At 42.6% G+C, this 27103-nt stretch overlaps 2 protein-coding genes across 2 annotated transcripts in view; both read right to left on the bottom strand.

Moving 5' to 3' along the window:
* Positions 1-688: 688 nt before the first annotated feature.
* On the bottom strand, positions 689-16247 carry CMTM2 (CKLF like MARVEL transmembrane domain containing 2). The gene is made up of 4 exons (XM_065919338.1): positions 16017-16247; positions 15728-15886; positions 1451-1552; positions 689-940 (listed from the first exon to the last, which is right to left on the bottom strand). The coding sequence occupies exons 1-4, from the start codon at positions 16245-16247 to the stop codon at positions 689-691; spliced, it is 744 nt and encodes a 247-aa protein (XP_065775410.1).
* Positions 16248-16689: 442 nt separating this feature from the next.
* LOC136161038 (CKLF-like MARVEL transmembrane domain-containing protein 1) overlaps positions 16690-27103 on the bottom strand; it is a 32051-nt gene continuing 21637 nt past the window's right edge. Inside the window, exons 4-5 of the mRNA XM_065925465.1 lie at positions 18900-18998; positions 16690-17042 (exon numbers count right to left, since the gene is read on the bottom strand). Of these exons, the coding sequence (XP_065781537.1) occupies positions 16743-17042; positions 18900-18998 (399 nt within the window). The 3' untranslated portion in view covers positions 16690-16742. The remainder of the gene's footprint in view (positions 17043-18899; positions 18999-27103) is intronic.

Below are 27103 nucleotides of genomic sequence, written 5' to 3'. Positions count from 1 at the left end.
TCTCTGCCATTTTCAACTCCTTCCAGCCACTTGCGCTTTAGTTATATTTTCAAGTCCTAAAAAATCAGGTTATTTTTATATTGCCCTTGACAATCTTATTTTTCTTTTGGTATGGATTTCCTGATAATCTATTTTTAATTTGAGGATAGTTGCTTTACCATCTCATGTTGCCTGACAATATTTTGACACAGGGAAAGCAAGAACCACCTCCAGAGGTTTTAACTGCTTTCTGCCAATGCCTCTTGCTTTCTACTTCCTCTCTGGGCAGAGACCCTGCAGAGTTGATTCTGTTTTTCCTTGTTCCTGAAATTCATAAAAATGTGACATGAAAAGGTCACTGTGAACAAACTGCAGCCTTTTGTTATCCAGTCTCTGCTTTTCCTTTGGCCACTCTGGCTGGCCGTGTGGACAGTGGGTGTCACCCACACTTCTGGTCCCCCAAGTCCCCTGGGCCCCCCTCCAGCCTTGCCCTCCATACCAAAAGTTTTGGCTACTCCTGTGGAATGAACAAAATAACTTTCACGTCAACTTTAAGGTTTTCAAAATCCATTTAAGAAGAAATTTCTTTTCTAATCAGAGATGGTGGTTGAAATGGAAAAGAAGCCCATTCTAGAGAGAAAACAGGCCAGACAGCAGAAGCGCGCTCTGTGGTGAGGCGCCGGCCGCCTGTGACCGGTGCGCCGCCGCCTCACTTCTTGCCTCCCTTCGCCTTGCCCTTGTCTGCGTCCGCCTTCCCCTTGGTATCTGCCTTTGCCTTGGGTTCCTTTGGTTTTTTCCCTTCCGGTTTTCCTCCTTCCCCTGCTTTTTCTGGAGGCTTTGGCTTTTCAGCCTCCTTTGGTGGAGGAACCAGCACATTCCTTTTGACCTTCTTGCCTTTGAAGTGTTTCCTCTGCAGACAAACGTCGACTAAAGCAAAAAGGGCGGCCACACATATAAAGGCCTGGGAAACAAAAGAATCCTCGTTAACTTGGGGGCTTTCCCTTCCAAATGTCAGAGTTCCTTCCTGGCTTCCACGATCAGTCGCTGCTGCTTAACCCCTCCCATCGACCCCTCAAGCTGCCAGATCCCAGAGAGACTTCCGCTTTGCCCCCCGCCCCCCCCCCCAACAGTGGCCTGACCCCAACAGTGGCCTGAGCTTCCTTAGCTGGGCCCCATCCCTTCTGTCGGTCACCTCAGCGCATTTTCTTTTTCTCTGCAGACCCGGCTAGGGTGGGGCCCTTTGCTCTGGGGGTCCGCAGGCCGCTTTGAAGAGGAAACCATTAGCTAGGTGGGCTCCCTGGATATCATCTTTATTTAAATGGCTTTTCTACGAGAAACACCAACTTTACTGTCAAACTTTGCTTGGATGGCAAAACTTTGTGAAAACAGGGTCTTTTCCTTCGGGGAAAATAACTGGTCTCCCAAAGTGCTGATTTCTGAGCAAATAAATAGCCCAATGTGCAAGACTCACCACAGCGGCAACGTAGTTCAGAGGCACTGTTTGCCGACTTCTGATAGCAAAGATCGCGGCCCCCACGAGGAAACCACAGGCAAACAGGTCGTTGAGAAGATCCTGAAAGCACGGCAGAGATAAGTCAGCTCTCAACAGGGCTGAGGCCCCTTCAACACCTGCTGGTCTAGCTTCCGCCAAAGGGAATGGTTTTAAAAATGGCCGAGCTTCTGCCAAAGGGAATGGTTTCCGAACTTCTGCCTCATCCAAAATGTGTGTATGTGTTAGTCGCCACCAGGCTCCTCTGTCCATGGGATTTCCCAGGCAAGAATACTATAGTGGATTGCCATGCCCTCCTCCAGGGGATCTTCCTGACCCGGGCTTCAAACCCATTTCATCCCCTGCATTGTAGATGGTCTCTTGCATTGCAGGCAGAGTCTTTACCACCTGAGCCACCAGGGTCAGATGATATAGGAAGGTACATAGGAAGCTGAATGTATAGTGGGTTAGGGGGACATATCTGTAGTTCAACAGCTGGACTCTGAGTTGAGACGCAAAGTCTGGGATGCTTATCTGCCGTCATGGGCTGCCTTGGCTACTATCCTGTGAAATCGCACATTTGGTGGCTATGTTTTTAGCTATGCTTCTCCCCACTTCCAATGCTCACTTAAATAAATTTGCAACACCCAACATCTTTCTACTCTTGGGGCCAGTGCCTCTTTCTGAATCCAGGGTGGGCTGCATTGCTCACGGGAGGTTCTGTTGGACTCTGGTCCTTCAGTTGGAAGCCTGGCAGCGGCATCTTCACCCTCTGCCCACTCCTCCCCTGAGCCTTTGTAAGGCCGCATCACTTCTTCATCATCCACACTCCTTCCCATCCCTTGTGGCTGCAGTCCTGCCCTTGCTTCATATCTGTTTCCCTGACCCTATACTGACAAGGTCCAGATGTTCCCAGATTGGGCAAAAGGGCTGCCTCCTATGCTGTCTTCCCCTCAAGTACCACCCACTGTGGCTCCCTGGCACAGCCAGACTTAAGTCAGAGTTGGCCGAACCAGGGCTACAGCAAGTTGGCTTTCTCCCCCATCACTCCTGAGGCCCAGAGCTCATGCATCCTCTTAACCCTGTGGACAGTGGCTGACCCTGCAGAGTTGGGCAATGCCATCTTTCCCCTTGATTTCTCTGATGCCATTTTCTGTGGGTTGTCCTTCTCTGGCCACCTTGTCTCAGGCCTTTTCTTTTCCTCTTCATTGTTTTGGATTTTAATACATTTCAAACATACAGAAAATTATAGAAGAGCCCAACCCTAGTCCCACCTCCACCGGCCATGAACCACTAAGATTAAATAGATGTTAATGTATTTGCCTCATGGCCCTCAAAACAAAAAGAAAAAAACAAACGCTAAGCAAAAAAACTTTGTGGGATGAGCCAGTTTCACCATTCCATACCTCTCCCTGCCTTTTGCATGACTTCCAAGTCTACAGGTGGTTTTCCCAGATGTATAGCAGTATTTTCCTCTTATTTCGGTTCAGTTCAGTCGCTCAGTCATGTCTGACTTTTTGCCACCCCATGGACTGCAGCACACCAGCCTCCCTGTCCATCACCAACTCATGGAGTTTACCCGAACTCATGCCCATTGAGTTGGTGATGCCATCCAACCATCTCATCCTCTGTCGTCCCATTCTCCTCCCGCCTTCAATCATTCCCAGCATCAGGGTGTTTTCAAATGAGTCAGCTCTTCGCATCAGGTGGTCAAAGTATTGGAGTTTCAGCTTCAAAATCAGTCCTTCCAATGAACACTCAGGACTGATCTCCTTTAAGAGGGACCGGTTGGATCTCCTTGCAGTCCAAGGAACTCTCAAGAGTCTTCTCCAACACCATAGTTCAAAAGCATCAATTCTTCAGTGCGCACCATTCTTTATAGTCCAACTCTCACATCCATACATGACCACTGGAAAAACCATAGCCTTGACTAGACGGACCTTTGTTGGCAAAGTAATGTCTCTCCTTTTTAAAATGCTGTCTAGGTTGATCATAACTTTCCTTCCAAGGAGTAAGTGTCTTTTAATTTCATGGCTGCAGTCACCACCTGCAGTGATTTTAGAGCCCAAGAAGATAAAGTTCTGCCACTGTTACCACTGTTTCCCCATATATTTGCCATGAAGTGATGGGACCAGATGCCAGTTTCTTAGTTTTCTGAATGTTGAGCTTTAAGCCAATGTTTTCACTCTCTGCTTTCACTTTCATCAAGAGGTTCTTTAGTTCTTCTTCACTTTCTGCCATAAGGGTGGTGTCATCTGCACATCTGAGGTTATTGATATTTCTCCCGGCAATCTTGATTCCAGCTTGTGCTTCATCCAGCCTGGCATTTTGCATGATGTATTCTGCATACAAGTTAAATAAGCAGGGTGACAATATACAGCCTTGACGTACTCCTTTTCCTATGTGGAACCAGTCTGTTGCTCCATGTCCAGTTCTAACTGTTGCTTCCTGACCTGCATACAGATTTCTCAGGAGGCAGGTCAGGTGGTCTGGTATTCCCATCTCTTTCAGAATTTTCCACAGTTTGTTGTGATCCACACAGTCAAAGGCTTTGGCATAGTCAATAAAGCAGAAATAGATGTTTTTCTGGAAGTTGCTTGCTTTTTTGATGATCCAGCAGATGTTGGCAATTTGATCTCTGGTTTCTCTGCCTTTTCTAAAACCAGCTTGGACATCCAGAAGTTCACAGTTCATGTACTGGTGAAGTCTGGCTTGGAGAATTTTGAGCATTACTTTACTAGCGTTTGAGATGAGTGCAATTGTGTGGTAGTTTGAGCATTCCTTTCCTTGGGATTGGAATGAAAACTGACCTTTTCCAGTCCTGTGGCCACGGCCGAGTTTTCCAAATTTGCTGGCATATTGAGTGCAGCACTTTCATGACATCATCTTTCAGGATTTGAAATAGCTCAACTGGAATTCCATCACCTCCACTAGCTTTGCTCATAGTGATGCTTTCTAAGGCCCACTTGACTTCACATTCCAGGATATCTGGCTCAAGGTGAGTGATCACACCATTGTGATTATCTGGGTCATGAAGATCTTTTTTGTATAGTTCTTCTGTGTATTCCTGCCGCCTCTTCTTAATATCTTCTGCTTCTCTTAGGTCCATACCATTTCTGTCCTTTATTGAGCCCATTTTGCATGAAATGTTCCCTTGGTATCTCTAATTTTCTTGAAGAGATCTCTAGTCTTTCCCATTCTGTTGTTTTCCTCTGTTTCTTTGCACTGATCACTGAGGAAGGCTTTCTTATCTCTCCTTGCTGTTCTCTGGAACTCTGCATTCAAATGGGTATATCTTTCCTTTTCTCCCTTGCTTTTCACTTCTCTTCTTTTCACAGCTATTTGTAAGGCCTCCTCAGACAGCCATTTTGCTTTTTTGCATTTCTTTTCCATGAGGATGGTCTTGATCCCTGTCTCCTGTACAATGTCATGAACCTCCGTCCATAGTTCTTCAGGCACTCTGTCTATGGGATCTAGTCCCTTAAATCTATTTCTCACTTCCACTGTATAGTCATAAGGGATTTGATTTAGGTCATACCTGAATTGTCTAGTGGTTTTCCCTACTTTCTTCAATATAAGTCTGAATTTGGCAATGAGGAGTTCATGATCCGAGCCACAGTCAGCTCCCAGTCTTGTTTTTGCTGACTGTACAGAGCTTCTCCATCTTTGGCTGCAAAGAATATAATCAGTCTGATTTCAGGGTTGATCATCTGGTGATGTCCATGTGTAGAGTCTTCTCTTGTGTTGTTGGAAGAGGGTGTTTGCTATGACCAGTGTGTTCTCTTGGCAAAACTCTATTACCTTTGCCCTGCTTCATTCTGTACTCCAAGGCCAAATTTGCCTGTTACATGTAACTAAATCCCCATGTGTTTGGGGAAAACCATTAAATTTTTCCCAAATACATAAAGATTTAAATTTTACTGATTTATTTCTAATAATATTGCATTGAAGTTAGAGAATGTGGTCTATATCATATCAGTTCCTTGTTTGTTTATTTTTGCATTGTGGTGTCATTGAGGATAATTTTGTGATTGTTTGAAGTATACTTGAAAAGAATGTGTAGCCTGTTACTCTGGGGTGTAGGGTTCTATGTGTCCTATTGATATATATAGCAGTGGATCAAGCTATCAATTACTGAAGGAGACATGTTAAAATCTCCCACTATGGTTATAATTAAGTTCATTTTTGCCTTTTATATTTAGGGAGCTATATTGTTAGGTATATGGGCTTTCCCAGTGGCTCACTGCTAAAGACAGAAGACAATGTCTCACTGCAGAAGACAATGCAAAAGACGGTAGGGTTGATCCCTGAGTTGGAAAGATCCCCTGGAGGAGGAAATGGCAACCTCCTCCAGTATTCTTGCCAGAAAAATCCCATGAGCTCCTCCATGAACAGAGGAGTCTGGCAGGCTTACAGTCCATGGTGTCACAAAGAGTCAGACATGACTGAGTGAGCACATAGGCATTGTTAGGTACATACAAGTTCAGAATTGCTATATGTAGTGATCCTCTTTACATACTTAGCTTTTAAAACATAAAATTTGTTTAATATGATGGTACAGTTACGTTAGCTTTTTTTTAGTTAGTATTTTCCTCTAATTTTTTTTCTATCACTTGCAACCTTTTTCCACATGCCTTGTACATTGTTGGATTTAAAAAAAAAACTATTCTTAGAGTCCTTTCTCTTTTAAATGAATGATATATCCATTTATATTTGCCATCATTTATGATATATTTGGATGCATGTCCACCATTATATTTTTTCTCTTTAACATATAACACACATTCCTTTTTATTCCCCCCTTTTACCTTCTACTGAGTCATTTCCCTTGATTCTCTTTTCACCCTTTCTTTTCAACAGGTTGAATGTTATATATCCTGGAATTCTGCAGCTTCCCTGGTGGCTCAAATGGTAAAGAATCTGACCTGCAGTGTAGGAGACCCAGGTTCTCTCCCTGAGTCAGGGAAAATACCCTGGAGAAGGGAATGGTTATCCACTCCAGTATTCTTGCCTGGGAAATCCCATGGACAGAGGAACCTGGAAGGCTATAGTCCATGGGGTTGCAAACAGTCAGACACTACTGAAGTGACTTAACACACACACACACACACACACACACACACACACACACACGCGCGCGCGCGTGCGCGCGCACATACACACACACACACATCCTGGAATTCTATTCTTTAGCAAAATAATATTATGTTTTTAATATATTAATGTTATTATTATTACCAAATCCACTGCTACACCCAGTAAAGGAGGACTTTCATTTCTAATCACATACCACCACTATAGACTTACATGTTACTGTGTTGCTGCTACTTTAGTTCCACCTTGTTTTACTGTTCTCTCCAATAAAGCTATTAATAAGTTTTTAAAAACCAAGCAACCTCGGTCATAATGTTTAAAGTCAATCTACAAGCTTACTAGGTTCTTTGTTTACTGTTCCTTTTTTACAGCACAAACATTTCTTTTGGGTTTAATTTCATTCTTCCTGAAGTCTTTTACTAGTTACTTCAGTGAGGGTCAATGAAAGGGAAACATTTTTTCCTCATTTTAATTGTGTCTTTTACCCTTTCCACCTCAGTCTCTTAAAGAAATGATTCCATTGTTTTTTGGTCATCACTTTTGTTTCTGTTGAAAAATATATAAAGTTAGTCTAATAGTTTGAGCTTTCTTTTTTAAGAAAAATTGTCTTTTCTGTTGGTTTGATTTTGTTTTCCTTTGCCTCTGATGATCAGCTGTGCCTCTATGACATGTCTAGGTATGGCTTTATTTTTATTTATTCTTCTTGGTCCCTCTTTGAGAATTCATGTCTCTCATTAAATCTAATATTAATATGCCACTCAGTTCTTTTTTGGTTACTCTTTTCATGGAGTATCTTTTTCCATTTTCACTTTCAACCTATTTGTATGTTTGGATTTAAAGGAATTCTCTTGTGATTCTCATATAGTATTATGTTTTTTTTTTTTTAATATACTCTATTCTGATAATCTTTACTTTTTAATTGAAGAGTTTAATCCATGAACACTTAAAGTAATTACTGATGACTTATTTCTATAATTTTGCTATTTATTCTCTATATTTCATATTTCTTTGTTCCTCAATGTCTCCATTATTGCTTTCTTTTGTATTTAATTTTTTGAAATGTGCCAATTTTATTCTGTTATTTCCTTTCTGTCTATATATTTTAGTTAATTCCTTAGTGGTCACCTTGGGATTATTATTGGTATCTTAAATTTATAACAATCTCATTTGTATTGATACCAACTGAGCTTCAGTAGTACACAGAAACTATTATTGTCACAAATTGTATCTTTATACATTGTGGTCCATTAACATAGATTTAAACGGTTGTTTTATGCATTTGTCTTTCAAATCATATCAGAAAAGAAAGAAGAGTTATAAACCAAAAATACAAAAATACAAAAATACTGGCTTTTATATTTACCTATGTAGTTACCTTTAATGGTGTTATTTATTTTATGGCTTCAAATTTTGTCTAGTGTCCTTTCATTTTAGCCTGAAGCATTTCTTGTAGCAGGTATACCAGCAACAAATTCCATCAATTTTTGTTTATGTGGGAATATCATAATTTCTCCTTCATTTTTCTTTATTTATTTTTAAAGGTTCTCCTTCATTTTTAATGGTAATTTTTGAAGGGCAACTTCAAATTTGAAGGTTATTGTATTCATTTCTTGAGGTTGTGAAAACAGAGTACTACTACCTGCATGGATTAGAACAACATAAATTTAATGTTTCAGTTGTGGAGGCCAGAAGTCTGAAATAGAGAAGTATGCAGGGCCCTGCTTCCTCTAAAGATGCTACATAATGATCTGTTTTGGGCTTCTCTTCTAGGTTCTTGTAGCTTGAGGCATTTCTTTTCTTGTCTTGTCTTCCTGTCTTCTTCCTGTGTCTCTTCACATTGTTTCTTTCTGTTTTTATCTGTCTCTGCATCCAAGTTCCTCCCTTTTACAAGGACACTAGTCATATTGGATTAGGGTCCACTCTGATAACCTCATCTTTATTTGACCATCGGTAAGGGAAATAAGGTCATATTCACAGGAACTGGGAGTTAAGACATCACCATATTTGGAGGGTACATAATTCAACCCATAACAGACAGCAAATTTAGAATTTCTGGTGGACAGTTTTTTTTTTTTTCCTCTTCCCCCCTTTAAGGACTGTAAGTACATCATTCCACTCTCAGGTCTCCATGGTGTCTGATGAGAAATTAGTTGTTAATCTTATTAAGGGTCCCTTGTACAAGATGCTTTTGAACTATGGTGTTGGAGAAGACTCTTGAGAGTCCCTTGGACTGCAAGGAGATCCAACCAGTCCATCCTAAAGGAGATCAGTCCTGGGTGTTCATTGGAAGGACTGATGCTGAAGCTGAAACTCTAGTACTTTGGCCACCTCATGTGAAGAGTTGACTCATTGGAAAAGACCCTGATGCTGGGAGGGATTGGGGGCAGGAGGAGAAGGGGACGACAGAGGATGAGATGGTTGGATAGCATCACTGACTCGATGGGCATGAGTTTGAGTAAACTCCAGGAGTTGGTGATGGACAGGGAGGCTTGGCGTGCTGTGATTCATGGGGTCGCAAAGAGTCAGAAACGACTGAGCGACTGAACTGAACTGTACAAGATGAGTTACTTCTCTCTTATAACTTTCAAGACTTTCTCCTGTCTTTATCTTTAGACAGTTTGATTATAATGTGTTTCAGAGTGGATCACTTTGAGTTTATCCTACTTTGTTCCTTTTGGATGCATAGATTCCTATCTTTTACCAAATTTGGTAAGATTTGGCATTATTTCTTTGAATATTCTTTCTGTCTTTCTCTCGTTCTTCCCCTTTTGGGACTCTGCCTATGTTAGTATGCTTGATGGTGTCCCATGGGTCTGTTAGACTCTGTTCATTTTTTTCTTCATTCTTTTTTCTGTTTCTCAAACTGAATGGTTTCAATTGACCTGTCTTCAGGTTCACTGATTCATTCTTCTGCCTGTTCAAATCTGCTGTTTAAAAAGCTCTAGTGAATTTTTCACTTCAGTTATATTAGTTTTCAGTTCCAGAATTTCTATCTGGTTTCTTTTTAAACTTCTCTTTACTGACATTATATGATTGTTCTCTTGGTTTCCTTTAGCTCTGTGAGCATTTTAAAGACAGTTCATTTAAAGTCTTTGTCTAGTAAGACTAATATCTGGGTTTCCTCAACAGCAGTCTCTATTAATATATATATATATATATATTCTGTGAATGGGCCAAACTTTTTTTGCATGCCTTATAATTCTTTGAAAACTATGCATTTTGAATATTATAATATAGTTACTCTGGAAACCATATTGCCTCTCCTCTATAGAGTTTGTCTGTTGCTGTTTGTTGTGAGTTAAAAGTCATTTGTATGTTTAATGTTTTTTCCTAAACTAAAGATTGTATTCTTTCTCTTGTATGGCCACTGACGTCTTTGTCTTTCATCAACTTAATAATCAGGAGATTATTTGATGGATATTTCCTTAAATACTGGAAACAAACAAGTCTTTGCAAATTGGCTTTATATTAGGGCACTCCTTCAATACCTCTCCAAGCTGTTTAGATCTCTTAGTTTTTACTTACTGCTTGTGCAGAGCCTAAAGGTCAGCCAAAGGTGAAAGCTTAGTTGTTTTTTTTCCCCTGGGCATGTGCTGTCCTAGATTACCTGGTAAGAGGTGGGGGCTTTTCAAAGTTCTTATTTCTCCCATGCATCTCCTTCCCAAACTTCTGATCTGTCTACTTCTTGGAAAACATTGCCCCAGGTTTCTATGATTAGTACATATGCCTTTAAATGCTTTTAACAAATGCTATCTAGGAGGCTGCTTCAGCCTTAAGAAAACTCTGAGGCAGGTGACACAAAGTCAAGTCCCTGGCCAGTCCTTCAGGGAGCCACCAGATAGGTCAAGCATACCACTTAATTCTTTGGGAATAAGATTTGTATTGTTCCCTCTGCCACCAGCAAGGAATATGGCCCAGAATGTGGGGGTCTTTATGGCCACTGACAAGCTGGGGATTGAGGGATGGCAGGCAGGTTAAGTTATAATGCTACAAAATTCTTTTACCAAATTCAACAACTTCTTTCTCCATTAAGCATTTTGTTTTTCTTTAGTTAGATTTCAGAGTTCTGAAAAAGTTGATTTTGACAGTTTTTGACCCCTAATCATTGCTTTAGTGGAAGGACAGAGATTTGGAATTCCCTACTCTGTCCTATTTTGGGTTTTTTTTTTTTGCTGCACAGCATGTGGGATCTCAGGGGATTGAACCTGCACCCCCTGCATTGGAAGTGCAGTTTTAATCACTGGACTGCCAGGTAAATTCCTATTCTGTCATTTTTAGTGATGTCACTCATTAAATCTGGAGGGTTCTCAGTTACTGTCACTTTGAATATTCTCTATTCTCTTGTGTGTCTTCTTCTGGAATTCCTATTAGGTTTATGATGGACTTTCTCATTCCATATGCTATGTTTCAACTTCTCTCTTCATATTTTCTCTCTTTATCCATCAGTAATATATTCTGGGTAATTTTTCCACATTCTTAGGCTCATTGCTTCTGCGGTTTTTGTCTAATATATTTTTTAACCCATTTATTGACATTTTTATTTCCATAACCACATGATCAGGTTCTAGACATTATATCTTGTAATTTTTAAAAAATCTGTCTATTCTGACCTCTTAATGTCTTATTCTTTTATTCAGGCTTTTACTTATGTCTTTATAATTTAAATATATTATAAATTGTTTTCAGACAATTCTTTTACTATCTCATATTCTAATGGTTCTAATCCTCCCATTTGTTATTTTCGCTGGTTCTTGATTCTTAGTCATGGGTTTTGTAGTTTTGAACTGTGAATTCATTTTTGATTGCCCCCCCCGCCCCACACCCTTTTCATTATAGAGGACTGGAATGCAAAAGTAGGAAGTCAAGAAACACTTGATGTAACAGGTGTAATAGGCAACTTTGGCCTTGGAGTACGGAATGAAGCAGGGCAAAGGTAATAGAGTTTTGCCAAGAGAACACACTGGTCATAGCAAACACCCTCTTCCAACAACACAAGAGAAGACTCTACACATGGACATCATCAGGTGGCCAACACTGAAATCAGACTGATTATATTCTTTGCAGCCAAAGATGGAGAAGCTCTGTACAGTCAGCAAAAACAAGGCCGGGAGCTGACTGTGGCTCGGATCATGAACTCCTCATTGCCAAATTCAGACTTATATTGAAGAAAGTAGGGAAAACCACTAGACCATTCAGGTATGACCTAAATCAAATCCCTTATGACTATACAGTGGAAGTGAGAAATAGATTTAAGGGACTAGATCCGATAGACAGAGTGCCTGAAGAACTATGGACAGAGGTTCATGACATTGTACAGGAGACAGGGATCAAGACCATCCCCATGGAAAAGAAATGCAAAAAAGCAAAATGGCTGTCTGAGGAGGCCTTACAAATAGCTGTGAAAAGAAGAGAAGCGAAAAGCAATGGAGAAAAGGAAAGATATATCCATTTGAATGCAGAGTTCCAGAGAACAGCAAGGAGAGATGATAAAGCATTTCTCAGTGATCAGTGCAAAGAAATAGAGGAAAACAACAGAATGGGAAAGACTAGAGATCTCTTCAAGAAAATTAGAGATACCAAGGGAACATTTCATGCAAAATGGGCTCAATAAAGGACAGAAATGGTATGGACCTAAGAGAAGCAGAAGATATTAAGAAGAGGTGGCAGGAATACACAGAAGAACTATACAAAAAAGATCTTCACGACCCAGATAATCACAATGGTGTGATCACTCACCTTGAGCCAGACATCCTGGAATGTGAAGTCAAGTGGGCCTTAGAAAGCATCACTATGAGCAAAGCTAGTGGAGGTGATGGAATTCCAGTTGAGCTATTTCAAATCCTGAAGGATGATGCTGTGAAAGTGCTGCACTCAATATGCCAGCAAATTTGGAAAACTCAGCAGTGGCCACAGAACTGGAAAAGGTCAGTTTTCATTCCAATCCCAAGGAAAGGAATGCTCAAACTACCACACAATTGCACTCATCTCACACGCTAGTAAAGTAATGCTCAAAATTCTCCAAGCCAGACTTCACCAGTACGTGAACCGTGAACTTCCAGATGTTCAAGTTGGTTTTAGAAAAGGCAGAGAGAAACCACAGATCAAATTGCCAACATCTGCTGGATCATCAAAAAAGCAACGGAGTTCCAGAAAAACATCTATTTCTGCTTTATTGACTATGCCAAAGCCTTTGACTGTGTGGATCACAACAAACTGTGGAAAATTCTGAAAGAGATGGGAATACCAGACCACCTGACCTGCCTCCTGAGAAATCTGTATGCAGGTCAGGAAGCAACAGTTAGAACTGGACATGGAGCAACAGACTGGTTCCAAATAGGAAAAGGAGTACGTCAAGGCTGTATATTGTCACCCTGCTTATTTAGCTTATATGCAGAGTACATCATGAGAAACGCTGGGCTGGATGAAGCACAAGCTGGAATCAAGATTGCCGGGAGAAATATTAATAACCTCAGATATGCAGATGACACCAGCCTTGTGGCAGAAAGTGAAGAAGAACTAAAGAGCCTCTTGATAAAAGTGAAAGCAGAGAGTGAAAACGTTGGCTTAAAGCTCAACATTCAGAAAACTAAGATCATGGCATCTCGTCCCATCACTTCATGGCAAATAGATGGGGAAACAGTGGCTGACTTTATTCTTGGGGGCTCCAAAATCACTGCAGATGGTGATTGCAGCCATGAAATTAAAAGACACTTACTCCTTGGAAGGAAAATTATGACCAACCTAGACAGTATTAACAAGCAGAGACATTACTTTGCCAACAAAGGTCCGTCTAGTCAAGGCTATGGTTTTTCCAGTAGTCATGTATGGATGTGAGAGTTGGACTATAAAGAAAGCTGAGCACTGAAGAATTGATGCTTTTGAACTGTAGTGTTGGAGAAGACTCTTGAGAGTTCCTTGGACTGCAAGGAGATCCAATCAGTCCATCCTAAAGGAGATCAGTCCTGAATGTTCATTGAAAGGACTGATGTTGAAGCTGAAACTCCAATACTTTGGCCACCTGATGCAAAGAACTGACTCATTGGAAAACACCCTGATGCTGGGAATGATTGAAGGCGGGAGGAGAATGGGACGACAGACAATGAGATGGTTGGATGGCATCACCGATTCAATGGACATGAGTTTGGGTAAATTCTAGAAGTTGGTGATGGACAGGGAGGCCTGTCATGTTGCAGTCCATGGGGTTACAAAGAGTCGGACACGATTGGGTGACTGAACTGAACACTCCTGTAACCTGTCTTGTGAGATCTGTTTATGCTTTATGATTTTGCACTTGTTTGTCAGGAATCCTATGGATTTCTTCAGAATAATATCAAATTGGGATTGATTTTTATGCCAGTTTCCAGGCACTGTGTTTTCTAAACTTCATGAAGGTTTCCAGGCTGAAGGCAGGAAAAACTTAATCCAAATCTATACAAAGGGCTTCCCAGGTGGTGCTTTTGGTAAAGAACTCACCTGCCAATGCCAGAGACATTAAGAGATGTGGGTTCAATTCCTGGGTTAGGAAGATTCCCTGGAGGGGGAAATGGCAACCCACTCCAGTATTCTTGCCTGGAGAATAATAAACAAAGGAGCCTGGTGGGCTACAGTCCATAGGGTCACACAGAATCAGACATGACTGAAGTTCCTTAACAGGTACTCACACATAGAAAGTGTAGGGTCAAGGTTCATATTTCTCAAGGTCTTTTTTGGTTTTTCCTCACTGAAAACTCAGGTAGAGATGAGTATGCTTTCTTATTCCTCTATGTAAGGAAAAGGTGTCTCCTCTGTCTTTTCCTTCAGGGTACAGTTTTTGCAGGATGCTGGCCTTATGTGGGATTCTTGGTTCTAAATCTCCACTTTGCCTGGGACCAAGACCACATCTCTTAACTTGAGAGTATGTGAGAATCCATGTTCACAGTTCCTGGGTTAACACTTCTGGGCCATCTCCACCCATACTGAAGCAGCTGATTAGATTACCATTCCTGTTTCCCATTTCTGGCATCTGTGTGTTTCCCCCTTTTTTCTCTTTTTTTTTTCTTTTGCCAGCTCAGTCATTCAGTTAAATCAATAGTGTTTACATTTCCCCCCTAATAGTTTTATGTAAGTGCAGCAGGAGGATTTTCAGGGTTCAGTGATTTTTCATCTTGTGGGAAGTATCAGTATCTTCTCAAGGACTTGGGCTGGAAATGTGTCCTCTGCTTATCTCTTTCCCAAGACCTTTCTCCAGACCTGTGGGTCCCTGGACTCTAAAAACTTTTAACAAGTAGGAGGACAGAGTGTAGTTAGGGACTCAGAGTCTACTGATAAAGCTGGGTTTGAATCCTTTTTCTGCCACTTACTACCTGAATTACCTGGGGGCAAGTTGCTTGGCTATTCTGAAACCATTTCGTGTATAAAGTGAGGGAAAACGGTGAGCATAAGACATGCTGTGATTGAGCAATGAACAAGGGACCTTGGGTTAGTTGGAAGTTAGGTAGGTAAGTTTTGTGATTACCTAGGTAATGGTCAGGGGTTCAAGTCTGTGAGTCTTCAGGCAAAGCATCAGGCACTTTATTTTTACTCCCTAGCAATAATCTAATACAAGATTATTACTGTCTTCATGTTACAGATGAAGAAACAGAGTCTGGGAGTGGTAACTTGCCCAGTTCAATCCCATTGCAGTGAATGATTGCTTTGGGCCGAACATCTTTCTGGGCTTAACATTCCTTTACAAGGATAGTCACTGGTGATCTGGTGCTACTTTAGATGTGATTTTTCTTTTTAATTCTCATTTTATATGACTGATTTCTTTCTTGGATTTCAGGCGACAGGGTACCTTTGAAATGATCTTTTCAGTCAAGTGTGCTGGCATAGGGGTTGGAAGGAACCACTGGTTGCTACACCCCCCTTGCTGCCAAGGAGAGCAAAGCTTCAGGAAAACAAAGACTTCTTCCTCTGACCACCCCATAGGGAAGAGGCCCTCCACCCTCAAGCTGAGCTTTTGGAAGCCTTTTCTACCTAACTTCAGTTGCCCCTGCTCTGGCCCCACATGAAGGTGCTAAGCCCATGCCTGGAGCACAATAAGAGAGATGAGGTGTATCTCTTTGTTCAGTCACTTTTCAAGTGCCAAGATACATGCATGGATGTCACACCAGGCTCAGCCACTCCCCACCGCCCCTCACTTACAGAAATAGGCCATAGGATGAAGGGCAAGTATCTCTGGATGGCGAAGGTGTAGATAATGATGAAAAAGATGAAGATGGACATCTCCATGGTGATGATGAGTGTCAGGATGGGGTGCACAGTGGTCCCCGTGAACATTATCAGCGAACCTGTTAGGCAGGCCTGCCGGGAGACATGCCCTTTGAGCCATGGCAAAGGGCTTAGCCCACAGGAGCCCCAGGGAGCCCACTCCTTCTCCCTCCTCCCGTCTTTGGACATCCCGCTCCCACCCAGGGATACAGGCCCAACTTACCAAGCTAATGAGCTTGACCTCAGCGTGCCCCAGACTCCAGAACTCTCTATTGCTGTCCTTGAATTCCCACTTGTAACGGCGACACCCCTTCCTCGTTCCCACTTCATCTTTGGGCTGCTCTGACTTTTTCTTGGGCTCGTCTGGCTTTTTCGCGGCGTCCGGCCCAGGCGGTGGCGCTTCAGGTGCCGGGGCTGCTGCCGGTTCCCCGGGTTTGCCCTTTTTATCAGCCATCTGACCGTGGAGTTCTCAGGGCCTGCCCAATTTCTCCTGCCGTCCCTGGCCAGGCCCGGCCTTTGTGCGAGCCAGATGCCCACCGACCTACTTAGAGGCCGCGCTCAGCCAACTGCCAGGAAGGAGGAGCGAAAACCAACGCCTGGCACCCTCCCGGCGCGCGCCTGGTCTCCCCACGGGAGTCCCCTCCACCCTCCCCGGGCCCCCGGCCCCCGGCCCTCCGGGCACCGCGCGCGTCTCCGGGCCGCCCACCCGCGGCGCGGAAGCCGCCGCCCCGCCTCGGGCTCAGGTGGTGGTGGTTCAGCTGCCGCGCCGAACTCCCCTTGCAGCTTCGACCTCGCGAGGCCTCTGGAGGCGGCCCAGGGCTGTAAGTTTACGCCGACAAACGTAACGCGACTTTTACGCAAGGCGGCACGAACAAGCAGGAATATTACCGGTTTAGCAGTCCCGATTTTATGATCACATGTGGGCCGAAATGGGTGACAGCGTGAGAGCTCAGCGGCGAGAGCCGCCGGAGGGAGGAGTTGGCGGGGTTTTCATAGGCGTCCACGAGGGTTCCGGCGAGGTTGCTTTCGAGGGTGATTGCCCCCAGCGGCTGCGTGACTTCACAGTTGCCCTTGTAGGTGCGTTTGGGCCTGCCCTTGTGGGTGTCCTTGTGGGTGGGATGGGTTCCGGGGTCAGGGGTCTACTGGTTTCCATTTTGATCCCCAGGGCTTTTTTCAAGTTATTCCTCATTGTCTTGGTGACCAGAGTCGCGTCGATGATACACACGGTTGCTGCTGTGAGACACAGGGCCTGGCAGACACAAGACCAGATGCAGGAAGGGAAAATGGGGTTATTTTGCAGCTCCGCAGCACCCTGTGTTCCTTATCCTGGGGTGTGGGAGGGTGTGGGGAGGGGCCTGTGGGTGGCCCCCTGTCCCCCACTGACCCTCCACTACCTCCTTGGTGTCTGCCCACTTGGCTGCTGCAAGCCCACTGGGGCATTCTCAGAAAAAGGGCTTTTGGACATGGGCTTTACCACCAGGGATGACCTTGCCTAAGGCCTGAGGCCCTAGGAGGAGAAAAGGGCACTGATCCTAAGGGGCCCCAGGTGGCGGTGGAGTCCTGAGAAGGCCCCTCGATGGAAAGGACTCTTGGGCTATATTTGAAAGGGCAGGTAGTTGTTTGCAAAGAGACAAACTGGGAGGAAGAGAATTCTAGGTACCCAACTGGGGTCTCCATCTGGTGTGTCTGACACCTGTGGAGCTGGTGAGGGAGGGTGCAGAGTTGAGGCTGGGGAGGTGCAGGATCTGGGACTTCATCAAGATGGGAGGGCAGGTTCCAGGTTCAGGAAGCCCATTTATCCCAAGATGAATGGAGAGTGAACGGGGCTGGAGGCAGGGAGACCAGTGTATGTGTTGAGGGGGGTGGGGTGGAGGTGGGGTTATTCCGACCATCCAGGTAAGTACTGATGGAGACCTGGGGGTGGGAACTCCTGAGAAGGTGTGATGGCTGAGTTAACAGATAGGGATCACGGCCTGTAACACCCAAGATTCCAAGTACTCCTCGGTTCCTGTCTGCCTTGTATGTTTCTCTTTGTGTTTGTGGGTTGCTAAGTCGATTCAGTCCTGTCCAATTCTGTGCAACCCCATGAACTATAGCCCGCCAGGCTCCTCAGTCCATGAGATTCTCCAGGCAAGAATACTGGAGTGGGTTGCCATGCCCTCCTTAAGGGGATCTTCCCGACCCAGGGGTGGAACCCTCATCTCTTATATCTCCTGCATTGGCAGGCAGGTTCTTTACTACATGCACCACTTGGGAAGCACATGTTTCTCTTTGTTGAGTGGATAAATCGTGTCTAACTCTGTGACCCCATGCACTGTAGCTTGCCAGTGTCTCTTTGTGGGCACTTAATCCCTGGCTGCTTTCATGAACTTTTCCTAGGTAGGTCTTGCTGTAACTAATCTTGAGCTCCCTAAGTGGGAAGGAACTCAATCCCCAGCACTGAGCTCAGGCCTGGCACAGTCCGGTGGGATTGACAAATATTCACAGATCATAGGATGAATTCGAAGAACTTATAGTTTTTTGGTTTTTGTTTTCTGGATTAATTTCTATTCCCATCACTTAACTTCTTGAGTCAAAGTCTCACCATCCTATTCCCCACCCCCTATCTTCCAGGCACTTAATCTGCCATTTTTTGTGCTCTTCATACGATAAGAATTTGTCTCAGCCTTGAGACCCAGGGTAAGGTATTTAACCTCCATTCCCTTATCTGTAAAAATGAGAGTTGTAAAGATTAAGACAGAAGATTCCTAGCTTAGTGTGGGACTGTCTTCTCTCCTCACTTTGGCAATGCACTTTTTTTTTTCCTCTACAATCATTTTTTTGGAATACATTTTGGCAACGTTTAAAAAAGTAGTGTGTATGATTTTCAGAAAAGTTTCCATAGACTTGTTTTTGTACTTATTTGGAGAATGAGTATTAGAATGAAGATCTTCATGAGCTTAGAGCTTGTGTAACTTCAAGTCTTCTGAAGAAGCCAGCACAAGAAAGAGCAGGGGTGGTTGGTGGGGGGTGTTCTGTAAATGAAATAATGATGGTCTGCTAGTTTCCCTCTTTAAAGAATCTTGAAATACTGATCTTAAATGGAGTTGTGAAGGCTTCTACTTACCCCACCAATATAGAACAAATGCCTTCTTTCTTTTTCTTGTATCGCCAAGATGGCAACTATTAAAAGGAACACTGCAGTAATGAAACTGTTGATAAGATCCTGCAACACAGAATTGAAAATGGTCAAGTTTACATGAAAATGTCATTTCACAAAGTCTTTAAATTGTCAATTACCCATCTAAGGATGAATGCCTTTTAAAAACTTTCTCTTTGATTAATATTAACAGGAACAAACCCTCAGCAGCATAATTCTTATATCTTCCAGAGATGTGAGTTTATGTGATTATAAGGTCCTGAATAGGACTGTCAACAGAAAGGGGTTTAACTTCATTAAAGAATACTCTTTTTGTAACAGTTTTCCCATCAGGCTTTTTAAAGTGCATAGGAAAGTGGGCAAGAAAAAAAACCCAGAGGTCTGAGGACCTGACCCAGACTGACCCTCCATAAATACAATCTTATTGAAGCTTTGTATTTTAACTTAATGTAAATTCTGCATTCTATTCCATAATATGTTTGTTTTAATATAAAAATAAAAATTTAAATTGACATTTGACTGATTTAATGCCACTCCCAAATCTGCAGAGCACTAGAACTGAAACTTTGGAAGTTGTATTGTATTTATTCTGTAGGGTCACACATCCCAAGAAGACAGGAACCCATCTGAGGAGCTGACCTGGTATTCTGGAGTGAAATTGCCTTTTTCTCTTTCCTCATGCATGGCCAGAATTGCTTTGTCCTGACATCGATAGGCTGTCTGTGTCCTTCTCTTTGGATGTCAGTATATGGAGCCCTGCCGTCTGATCATATTGGGTCTGAGTGGAGCTCCGTGGTGCACTGAGCATTTTCCTGTCATTATCTCATTTAACCCTCACAAACACCCTCCACAAAGCCAGTACTGTTAGAATCCCCATTTTAAGAGGACGTAACAGAGGCTTAGAGAAGATCGTTAAATTGCCTATGATTGAATATCTGCGAAGGAACCGAATCAGAACTCAACTCACTGTTGCCTTCCATCAGGGACACCCAAATGAGGAAGAAATGACCTGTCCGCCTAGGTTGGAAGTGCAGCACCCGTCTTTGGCATTTTCTGTGGAATGAGTAATGGAGGATCAAAGTGGCACGGGACAAGCAAGGTGAGGCTGTTCTTTGCTGATCAGCTCTTTTGGCCTACCAAGTACTAGATGTATCACCTGGGACATGTTTTATTGCCCCTCTGTGCCAACAGGCTCATTTTTTTTTTCAGCTATGCTGTATGTGGGATCTTAGTTCCCCGACTAGTGATCCAACCCATGTCCCCAGCAATGGAAGTATAGAGTCTTAAACACTGAGCTGCCAGGGAAGTCCCCCAGCAGGCTCAGGGTGAATATGGGGATAATGATTGGGATTCATTGACTTCATCTGAGGATTAAATGGCATAATGAATCTGAAAGCATCAGATGAGGTACCTGGCATCTAGTTGGTAGTGGGAGTGCATCAAAGTGCAGATTCCTGATAATCTGCCCTCAAAATGTGCACAGAGAGTAAACTTCTGTGAACTCGAGGTGTTCTTCCTGTTGAGATTGGTGAGCAAGGAACCCTATTGTGGAATGGGACTTGCTTCTTAGAAAGGCACTAATGTTTGCTATTTGGGCACATGAGAGGTAACACTAGCGGGAAAACATTGGTGCAGGGCTGATGAGGGTTGGAAGTCAGTTCCACTTGGGTTCTGTAGGCTGAGTGAGAGGTCTGCCCACAGTGGGGCAGGTACAATGGTTTGCAACTTTGCAGGAAGCATAGCACCTGAGGATCGTGTAAACCAAGATATTCAAAGATGTGAACAGGGACATTGAAACAGAGTGTGAACTTTAAAAAAAAAAAGTTAACTGTGGTCTTCATCATTGAGTATTTGGATGAAGGCACATTAATAATGATAATAATAATAAATGCAGACTTGATCTCCCTAGTCAATCATTGACTGCCTCATCAGAATTCCATCTCCTCATTGGAGTTTTGGATTCTTACTTGGAAGGAAGTGCTATCCTGAACTGTCTCTTGGTGGTAGTGCTTACTTTGTATGGAACATTTCTATCATAGTTCACATGTCTTGAGCACTTGCATGTGTTGCATACTGTGCTACGGTGTTCATATGTGATCTCATTTGATTCTCACAATAAACTCTTATCATCCCCAGTTTACTGATGGGTAAGTGACTTGCCTGGGGTTGCTCAGTCAGTAAGTGGCTATGATCCTTCTCACTCCAAGGGCCTTCTCCTGACTAACCCCACTCCCTTTTGCCTTAGACAAAGACCCTCTAAGTTGGCCTCATGTTTGACAGAGAGAAAGGTATATCTTCTCAGATGGAGTAAAACTGCAGCTGAATCTTACCACGTGCAAAAGCACTTCTAGTTTCCCCATAAATGCCATCCTTACTCATCATCTTTTTTTTTCTCTCTTTGACTAAATTATCTTATTGACTCAAACAGTTGCCTCTGATGAAATAGGTTTGTGACTTGAATATTATTTTTCCATAAAGTGCCCAAACTGTTCCCAGAGATAAACAAAATTGTGTTGAATTAAAATTGGGAAAAAAGATGCTTTGATGGTGAATGGTTATTTTTTTTTTAATCACCGAAGATTAGGAAGGAGTCAAACGTTTTACAATTTGTTTCACAAAATGTGGTATTTGTTAACAAGAATGTATATACAATAAACAGTACATGGTATTTGACTAACAACAATTTTCATTGGTTCCGTTTGTGCTTTGGAGTTCTGTAGACACATGGCAGAACCTAATCAGACATCACTACAATTATTTTTCATTAATTTGAAGGGGACATTCTAAAGCTGATACCTTTTACTTATAAACATAAAGATATTGCTGAGAGTTTTGGAATCATCCCTTTGATAGAGTTTTAAGTAAATATCTTTTTTCTAAATTGTTTTCTATTGGGGAAAAAAAAAAATCAACTTGACCAGAACTCAGTTTCTCTGACTGTGTCAGGAAATATATATATTTTTTACAATGTAGAAGTGTTAAAATATGGGCTATTTAGAAGACAGTGATTATAATTCATACTTTTCTTGGGTGTACTGATAGATGATACTGGACGAGGGTGGGTGAAATTGATAATGAAATCTACCAGAGAAGACAGTGACTCCTACACAGGTAGGGTGAGGAAAACTGGGCCTGGCCCACCCCCTGGGGGGCTCTGCATCACACTCTGGGGTCCCATAGCTATCCAAGGAAAAGTGAAAGCTCTCCCCTAAGAAGTGAAGTAGCAAAAGGGGGCCTGGCTTTACCAGGGTTGACTGAAGGCCTGCAACCCTACACAGGCTGGCCTGAGCTGCCCATGACGGTGGGAACAGCTCCTCTCATGAGACCTTCCTTTTCATGCTGAGGAGACCCTGCTCCGGCCTCTCCCTGAAACTCTTCCTGGACACCCCCCTTGTACCCTCTGGCAAAGCACAGGGCCTTAAGGCTCTCTGCAGCATTACGGCTGTAGACCTTTTTCTTAGAGGGCTCTAGTCCTCCTTGACCACAGCTGCTGACCTCGGTGCTGTGGAGCCCTCATTTGCCAAACCCCCAAAATCTGTACCCTGCCCCCCACCCCAGAATAATAAGTTCATGGTTTGCTCCACATCTTAAGGAACCATGAGAGAATTGGGTTCTTTCTATCTTCAGAGAGGATAAAATTTAGAAAATGTGAGGAGGGCAAAGACATAGGGAAAAGGGCTGAGAGAAAACATCACAAGGCACTAAGGGTATGAAGTCTGGAAAGAGTCTGGGCTATAGAGTCAGACAGACCTGGGCTCAAATCAGAGTTTCCACGTGCCTACATATGACCATGGGTGATGGTCATATTAATGGTCTCTTTAATCCAACTTTCTCATCCATTAAGCGTTCAGTGGCAGCTGGCGGTGGGGGCGGGGCGGTGATCACAACCTCACCAGGTTGTTGTGAGGCTGAAATAAGGCAATCTGTATGAAGAAGTATCGGGTATGTGGAATGTACTCAAAGACCGTTACTTTACCTTCCCTTCTTGAAAATTCCATGGACAGAGATTTTGGTTTCCCCTCAGAAACCTCTCCATGGTTATAGCTCTCCATAACTGAGAGGCCTTTCCACGTGTCCAATTAAAGCTGCTCACAGTTTGCCTGCTCTGCTTCCCGCTGCTCAGCACTCTGTGGGACAGAGAGAGCTCAGCGGCCTTTTTAGAAAATCCCTCAGACGCTCCAAGAAAGCATTTTGAGTTTCAATTCAATAGCAACCATCAGCTACAAATTGGCACTTGCCGTCTACCTCTACAAGGATTAAATCATGCAGCTGCTGATTTTCAACACCTCCTGAAAGGAGTTCAGGGTGGAGAGCAGAAATGAGGCACTCTGTGCCCAGGAAAAAACTGGCAGGACAGGTCTTCAGATAGATATTTTCAGGAGCTGATTTTATGAGTCCAATTCTTGTTCCTCTTCATATCTAGAAAAGCACTGAAATCCTTCACGGTGACGACTCTTCCTCATGCCTAGCAAAAGCGTCATGAGACTAATAGAAACCGTCTGGAAAAATAAGTGCTTGATGGCCTGTACTTCCCCTTCACCAGAGTCACATGACCTTCCCCCCTGCCTCTTTGAAGCAGTTTCTCAGAGCTACCTGAGATGCTGTCTCCCAAGCTGCAGTCCTCATTTAGCCCCAAATAAAATTTAACTCACAACTCACATGTTGTGCAATTTTTTAAAGTCGACACAACTAATCCTACTTTATGGTTAGAAAAGGGCACCATAACAAAGTGGAATGTGGAAGAGGTGTGAGCTCCTTCAGAGTTAGGATGGTTCATGGTGCAGAGGATAAAAGGGTAAAAGCGACCCAACTGCCTCCTGGGGTCCACGGACACTTTGTAGCGAATGTTTAGTTTTGTGGCAAGCCTTTTGTGATCTTTGCTTTAACCATCTTTAAAGTTACAGGAACCCTATTAGACAGTTTCTATCATCACACTTTTCCTTCCTTGAATTTCCAACTTCCTTGAAATTCCTTCCTTGAATGGGGAAACTTGAGGCTAAAGTTTTCACAACTAGGAAGGTGGCAGCGCCAGGAACTGGGTCCGTGTCTGTATCTGGACCAAAACCATGCTACCTCTCTGGTCTGTGAGGATGCAGAACCTCAGGCTCCAAAGTGAATACTGTTTTTCTGAGACCTCAGGAATTAGCTTCGGGAATTTCTCAGCTGGTAAAAATGATGAGATTTTGGGGAAAAAACTATTGAAGAAGGCTATGCAATGTCTTTTCCTGAATTCCCCACCATATGGCGCTCCTTTGGGAAGATGGACCCTTCAGTTCAGTTCAGTTTCTCAGTCGTGTCTGACTCTTTGCGACCCCATGAATCGCAGCACGCCAGGCCTCTCTGTCCATCACAAACTCCCGGAGTTTACTCAAACTCATGTCCATCGAGTCGTTGATGCCATCCAGTCATCTTATCCTCTGTCGTCCCCTTCTCCTCCTGCTCCTAATCCCTCCCAGCATCAGGGTCTTTTCAATGAGTCAACTCTTCGCATGAGGTGGCCAGAGTACTGGAGTTTCAGCTTCAGCATCAGATGGACCCTTAGCACACATGAAAAAGTTGACTCTTGCAATCTTTCAGGACACACATGACAGTTTTCTAAACTTTGCCATGTTGTAGAAACTTTTCAGAGGGATGTTTGTAATTTGTTAGAGAGGGCGCTCTTTGAAAAGTAGGACAAATGTGTGCTATTTCATAAAGCAATATATTACTGACTATGGGCTTCCCAGGTGGCATAGTGGTAAAGAATGAGACTGCCAATGCAGGAGACACGCAGGTTCGATCCCTGGGTCGGAAAGATCCCCTGGAGGAGGAAATGGCAACTCACTCCAGTATTCTTGCAGGATAATCCCATGGACAGAGGAGCCTGGTGGGCTATAGTCATGGGGGTTGCGAAGAGTCAGACATGACTGACTGACGCACGGAGAGGAGAGAGGGATATTACTGAACATACTAAGTAAAATTTTCTTTAGGACCAGCTGAAAAGTACCACATGTTCAGGGCCATAATCAGATGGAAGCAGGTGTGTATATTGGTTGTCCTGTAGACAGAGGGGTTCCAGGAATCTGTCTGGACTTAGGCTAGTTTCTTCTCTGGGATTAGGGCAACACTATCACAGCTCAGTTATGTCCTCGTCCAGAGAGATCCCTCTATTGTGCTCAGTTGAGGAGAGCCTTTACCCTGGGGCTGAGGGCAAAGTTTATATGCAAATTATGAAAAGGAACACTTACAAGTAAGGGCCAATGTAAATAAGTCATCAAGTGTTGAAGGGTTAGCATATATATTAGAATGAAAAAAGCAACGATGCAGGTTTCCAGAATGGTGATTGCTATGTAGGACTCTGGGGCTTCGGCAATGATGAAGAAAATGAATGCCCCTATGAGAAGGCCCTGCAATAAACAAACAAACAAATAAACAAACAGGATTTGTTTTAATGCAAATGGACTGTTAAAAAAAACAAAAAACAGAACAAAACCATAAATGGTCAGAATGCAAATCTGATTATATTGCAATGGCCTGTATTGTTTGGCACATATATGTTAGTTTTAAAATTCCTTATGTTTCTTAAGAAATGAAATAACACACACAAATAAAAAATGCCCACAGTACAGAAGCTTCTTTTCCTCCCTTGTCCCAATCCTAGTGTATCTCCTTAAAAGTAATCACTGTTAACTGTGTATATTTCATGCCAGAAAGAACTGTGTATATATAGGCCAAGTGAAGTAAATATATATTGATTTTGAGAGAAAGAGTGAGATAAAGTCCCACCTTTCTTTCTTTCTGAACACCTGCTGATTATCCCAACGTCATTTGTTGGGAAACACCACTGATCTGAAATCCAACTTTATCATATACTAAATTCTCATATGTATTTGATTTTGAAACTCTTTTCCTCTATTGAGTTGCTGACTTTTATAGTACTTTTGAAATTACAAGCAACTTATTTTATGTTGTATTTTTGCCTGACTTGGACCCCCTTTCAGTACCCATTCTCAGGTTGTTTATGTTTCTTATTTTTGTCTTGATCAAGTTCCCCAAACTAAGCCTGTTGGTATTTTAATTGGAATTTCCTTTAACTTACAATATGGAAAGATCACAAAATTTAGTCTGACCCTTCAAGAACAAAGTATGTCTTTCCAGTTAAAAATAACTGGTTTTAATAAGTGATTTTTAAAATATCTCTGAGTAGAGTTTTAAAGTTTTCTTTGTATAGGTCTTTCAAATTTATTTCATTTAATCTTAGATATTTTACCATCTTGATTGTTGTTGTAAAGAGAAATATTTTCTTCTATTCTAAGTGCTTGTTTGCTCATTTCTACTAAGTTAGTAGAAATTATTGTATTCTAGAGTGTTTCCCAGTCAATTTTATTTTTAGATCTTTGATCAGATCAGCTGGAAGAAATGATATATTTTGCCTTTTCAAATACTTACTTATTCCTTTTTCCTGTGTGATTGTGATGACTAGTGTTTCCAGCAAAACACTGAACAACAGCATTAATAGTGGGCATCCTCTTTGTTTTTAATGGGAATATTTCTCTCATTTTAATGGGAATACTTCTGAGGTTTAATTATATATGATACTGATTTTGGGGTTTATTTTATAATGTCAGTGAAATATCGATATATTCCTAGTTAACTGGTCTTTCTCTCTTCTTCCCTTGCTCACTTTTTTTGCAATCAGAGATGAATGTTGAATTTTGTCAAATGTGTTCTATACCCTCTTTGATAGAGTGTCTTAATTTTTTCTCCTTTTACTTATGATGGATTTGTCTAACAGAGTCCTAATATTGAATCATCCTTATGTTTCTTCTTCATGATGTGTTTTTAAGAAGTACCAATGAATGTTTTCTGCTAACGTGCTAATATTGTTGCTTTGGTACTAGTGAGATTTCTATTGAATATTTTACTTTTCTTTTTCTGAATTTGGTCAGGGTTGAGGTCAGTGTTACACTGACTTTATGAAAACAGTTTAGAAGTGTTTTTTTTCCTCTAGTCCTTGAAAACGATTGAATAGTATCAGAATTGCATCCTCTGAAGGTTTGAAAGGGTTAATCTGTGGAAAAGTCTAGGCCTGATTGTTGTTGTTATTCAGTTGCTAGGTCCTGTCTTAATCTTTGCAACCCTATGAGGTGCAGCACACCAGGCTCCCCTGTCCTTCACTATCTCCCGGAGTT

Source organism: Muntiacus reevesi, chromosome 2 (assembly GCF_963930625.1).
Source record: "Muntiacus reevesi chromosome 2, mMunRee1.1, whole genome shotgun sequence".
Lineage (NCBI taxonomy): Eukaryota > Metazoa > Chordata > Mammalia > Artiodactyla > Cervidae > Muntiacus > Muntiacus reevesi.
This window is presented reverse-complemented; position numbering and strand designations above follow the sequence as displayed.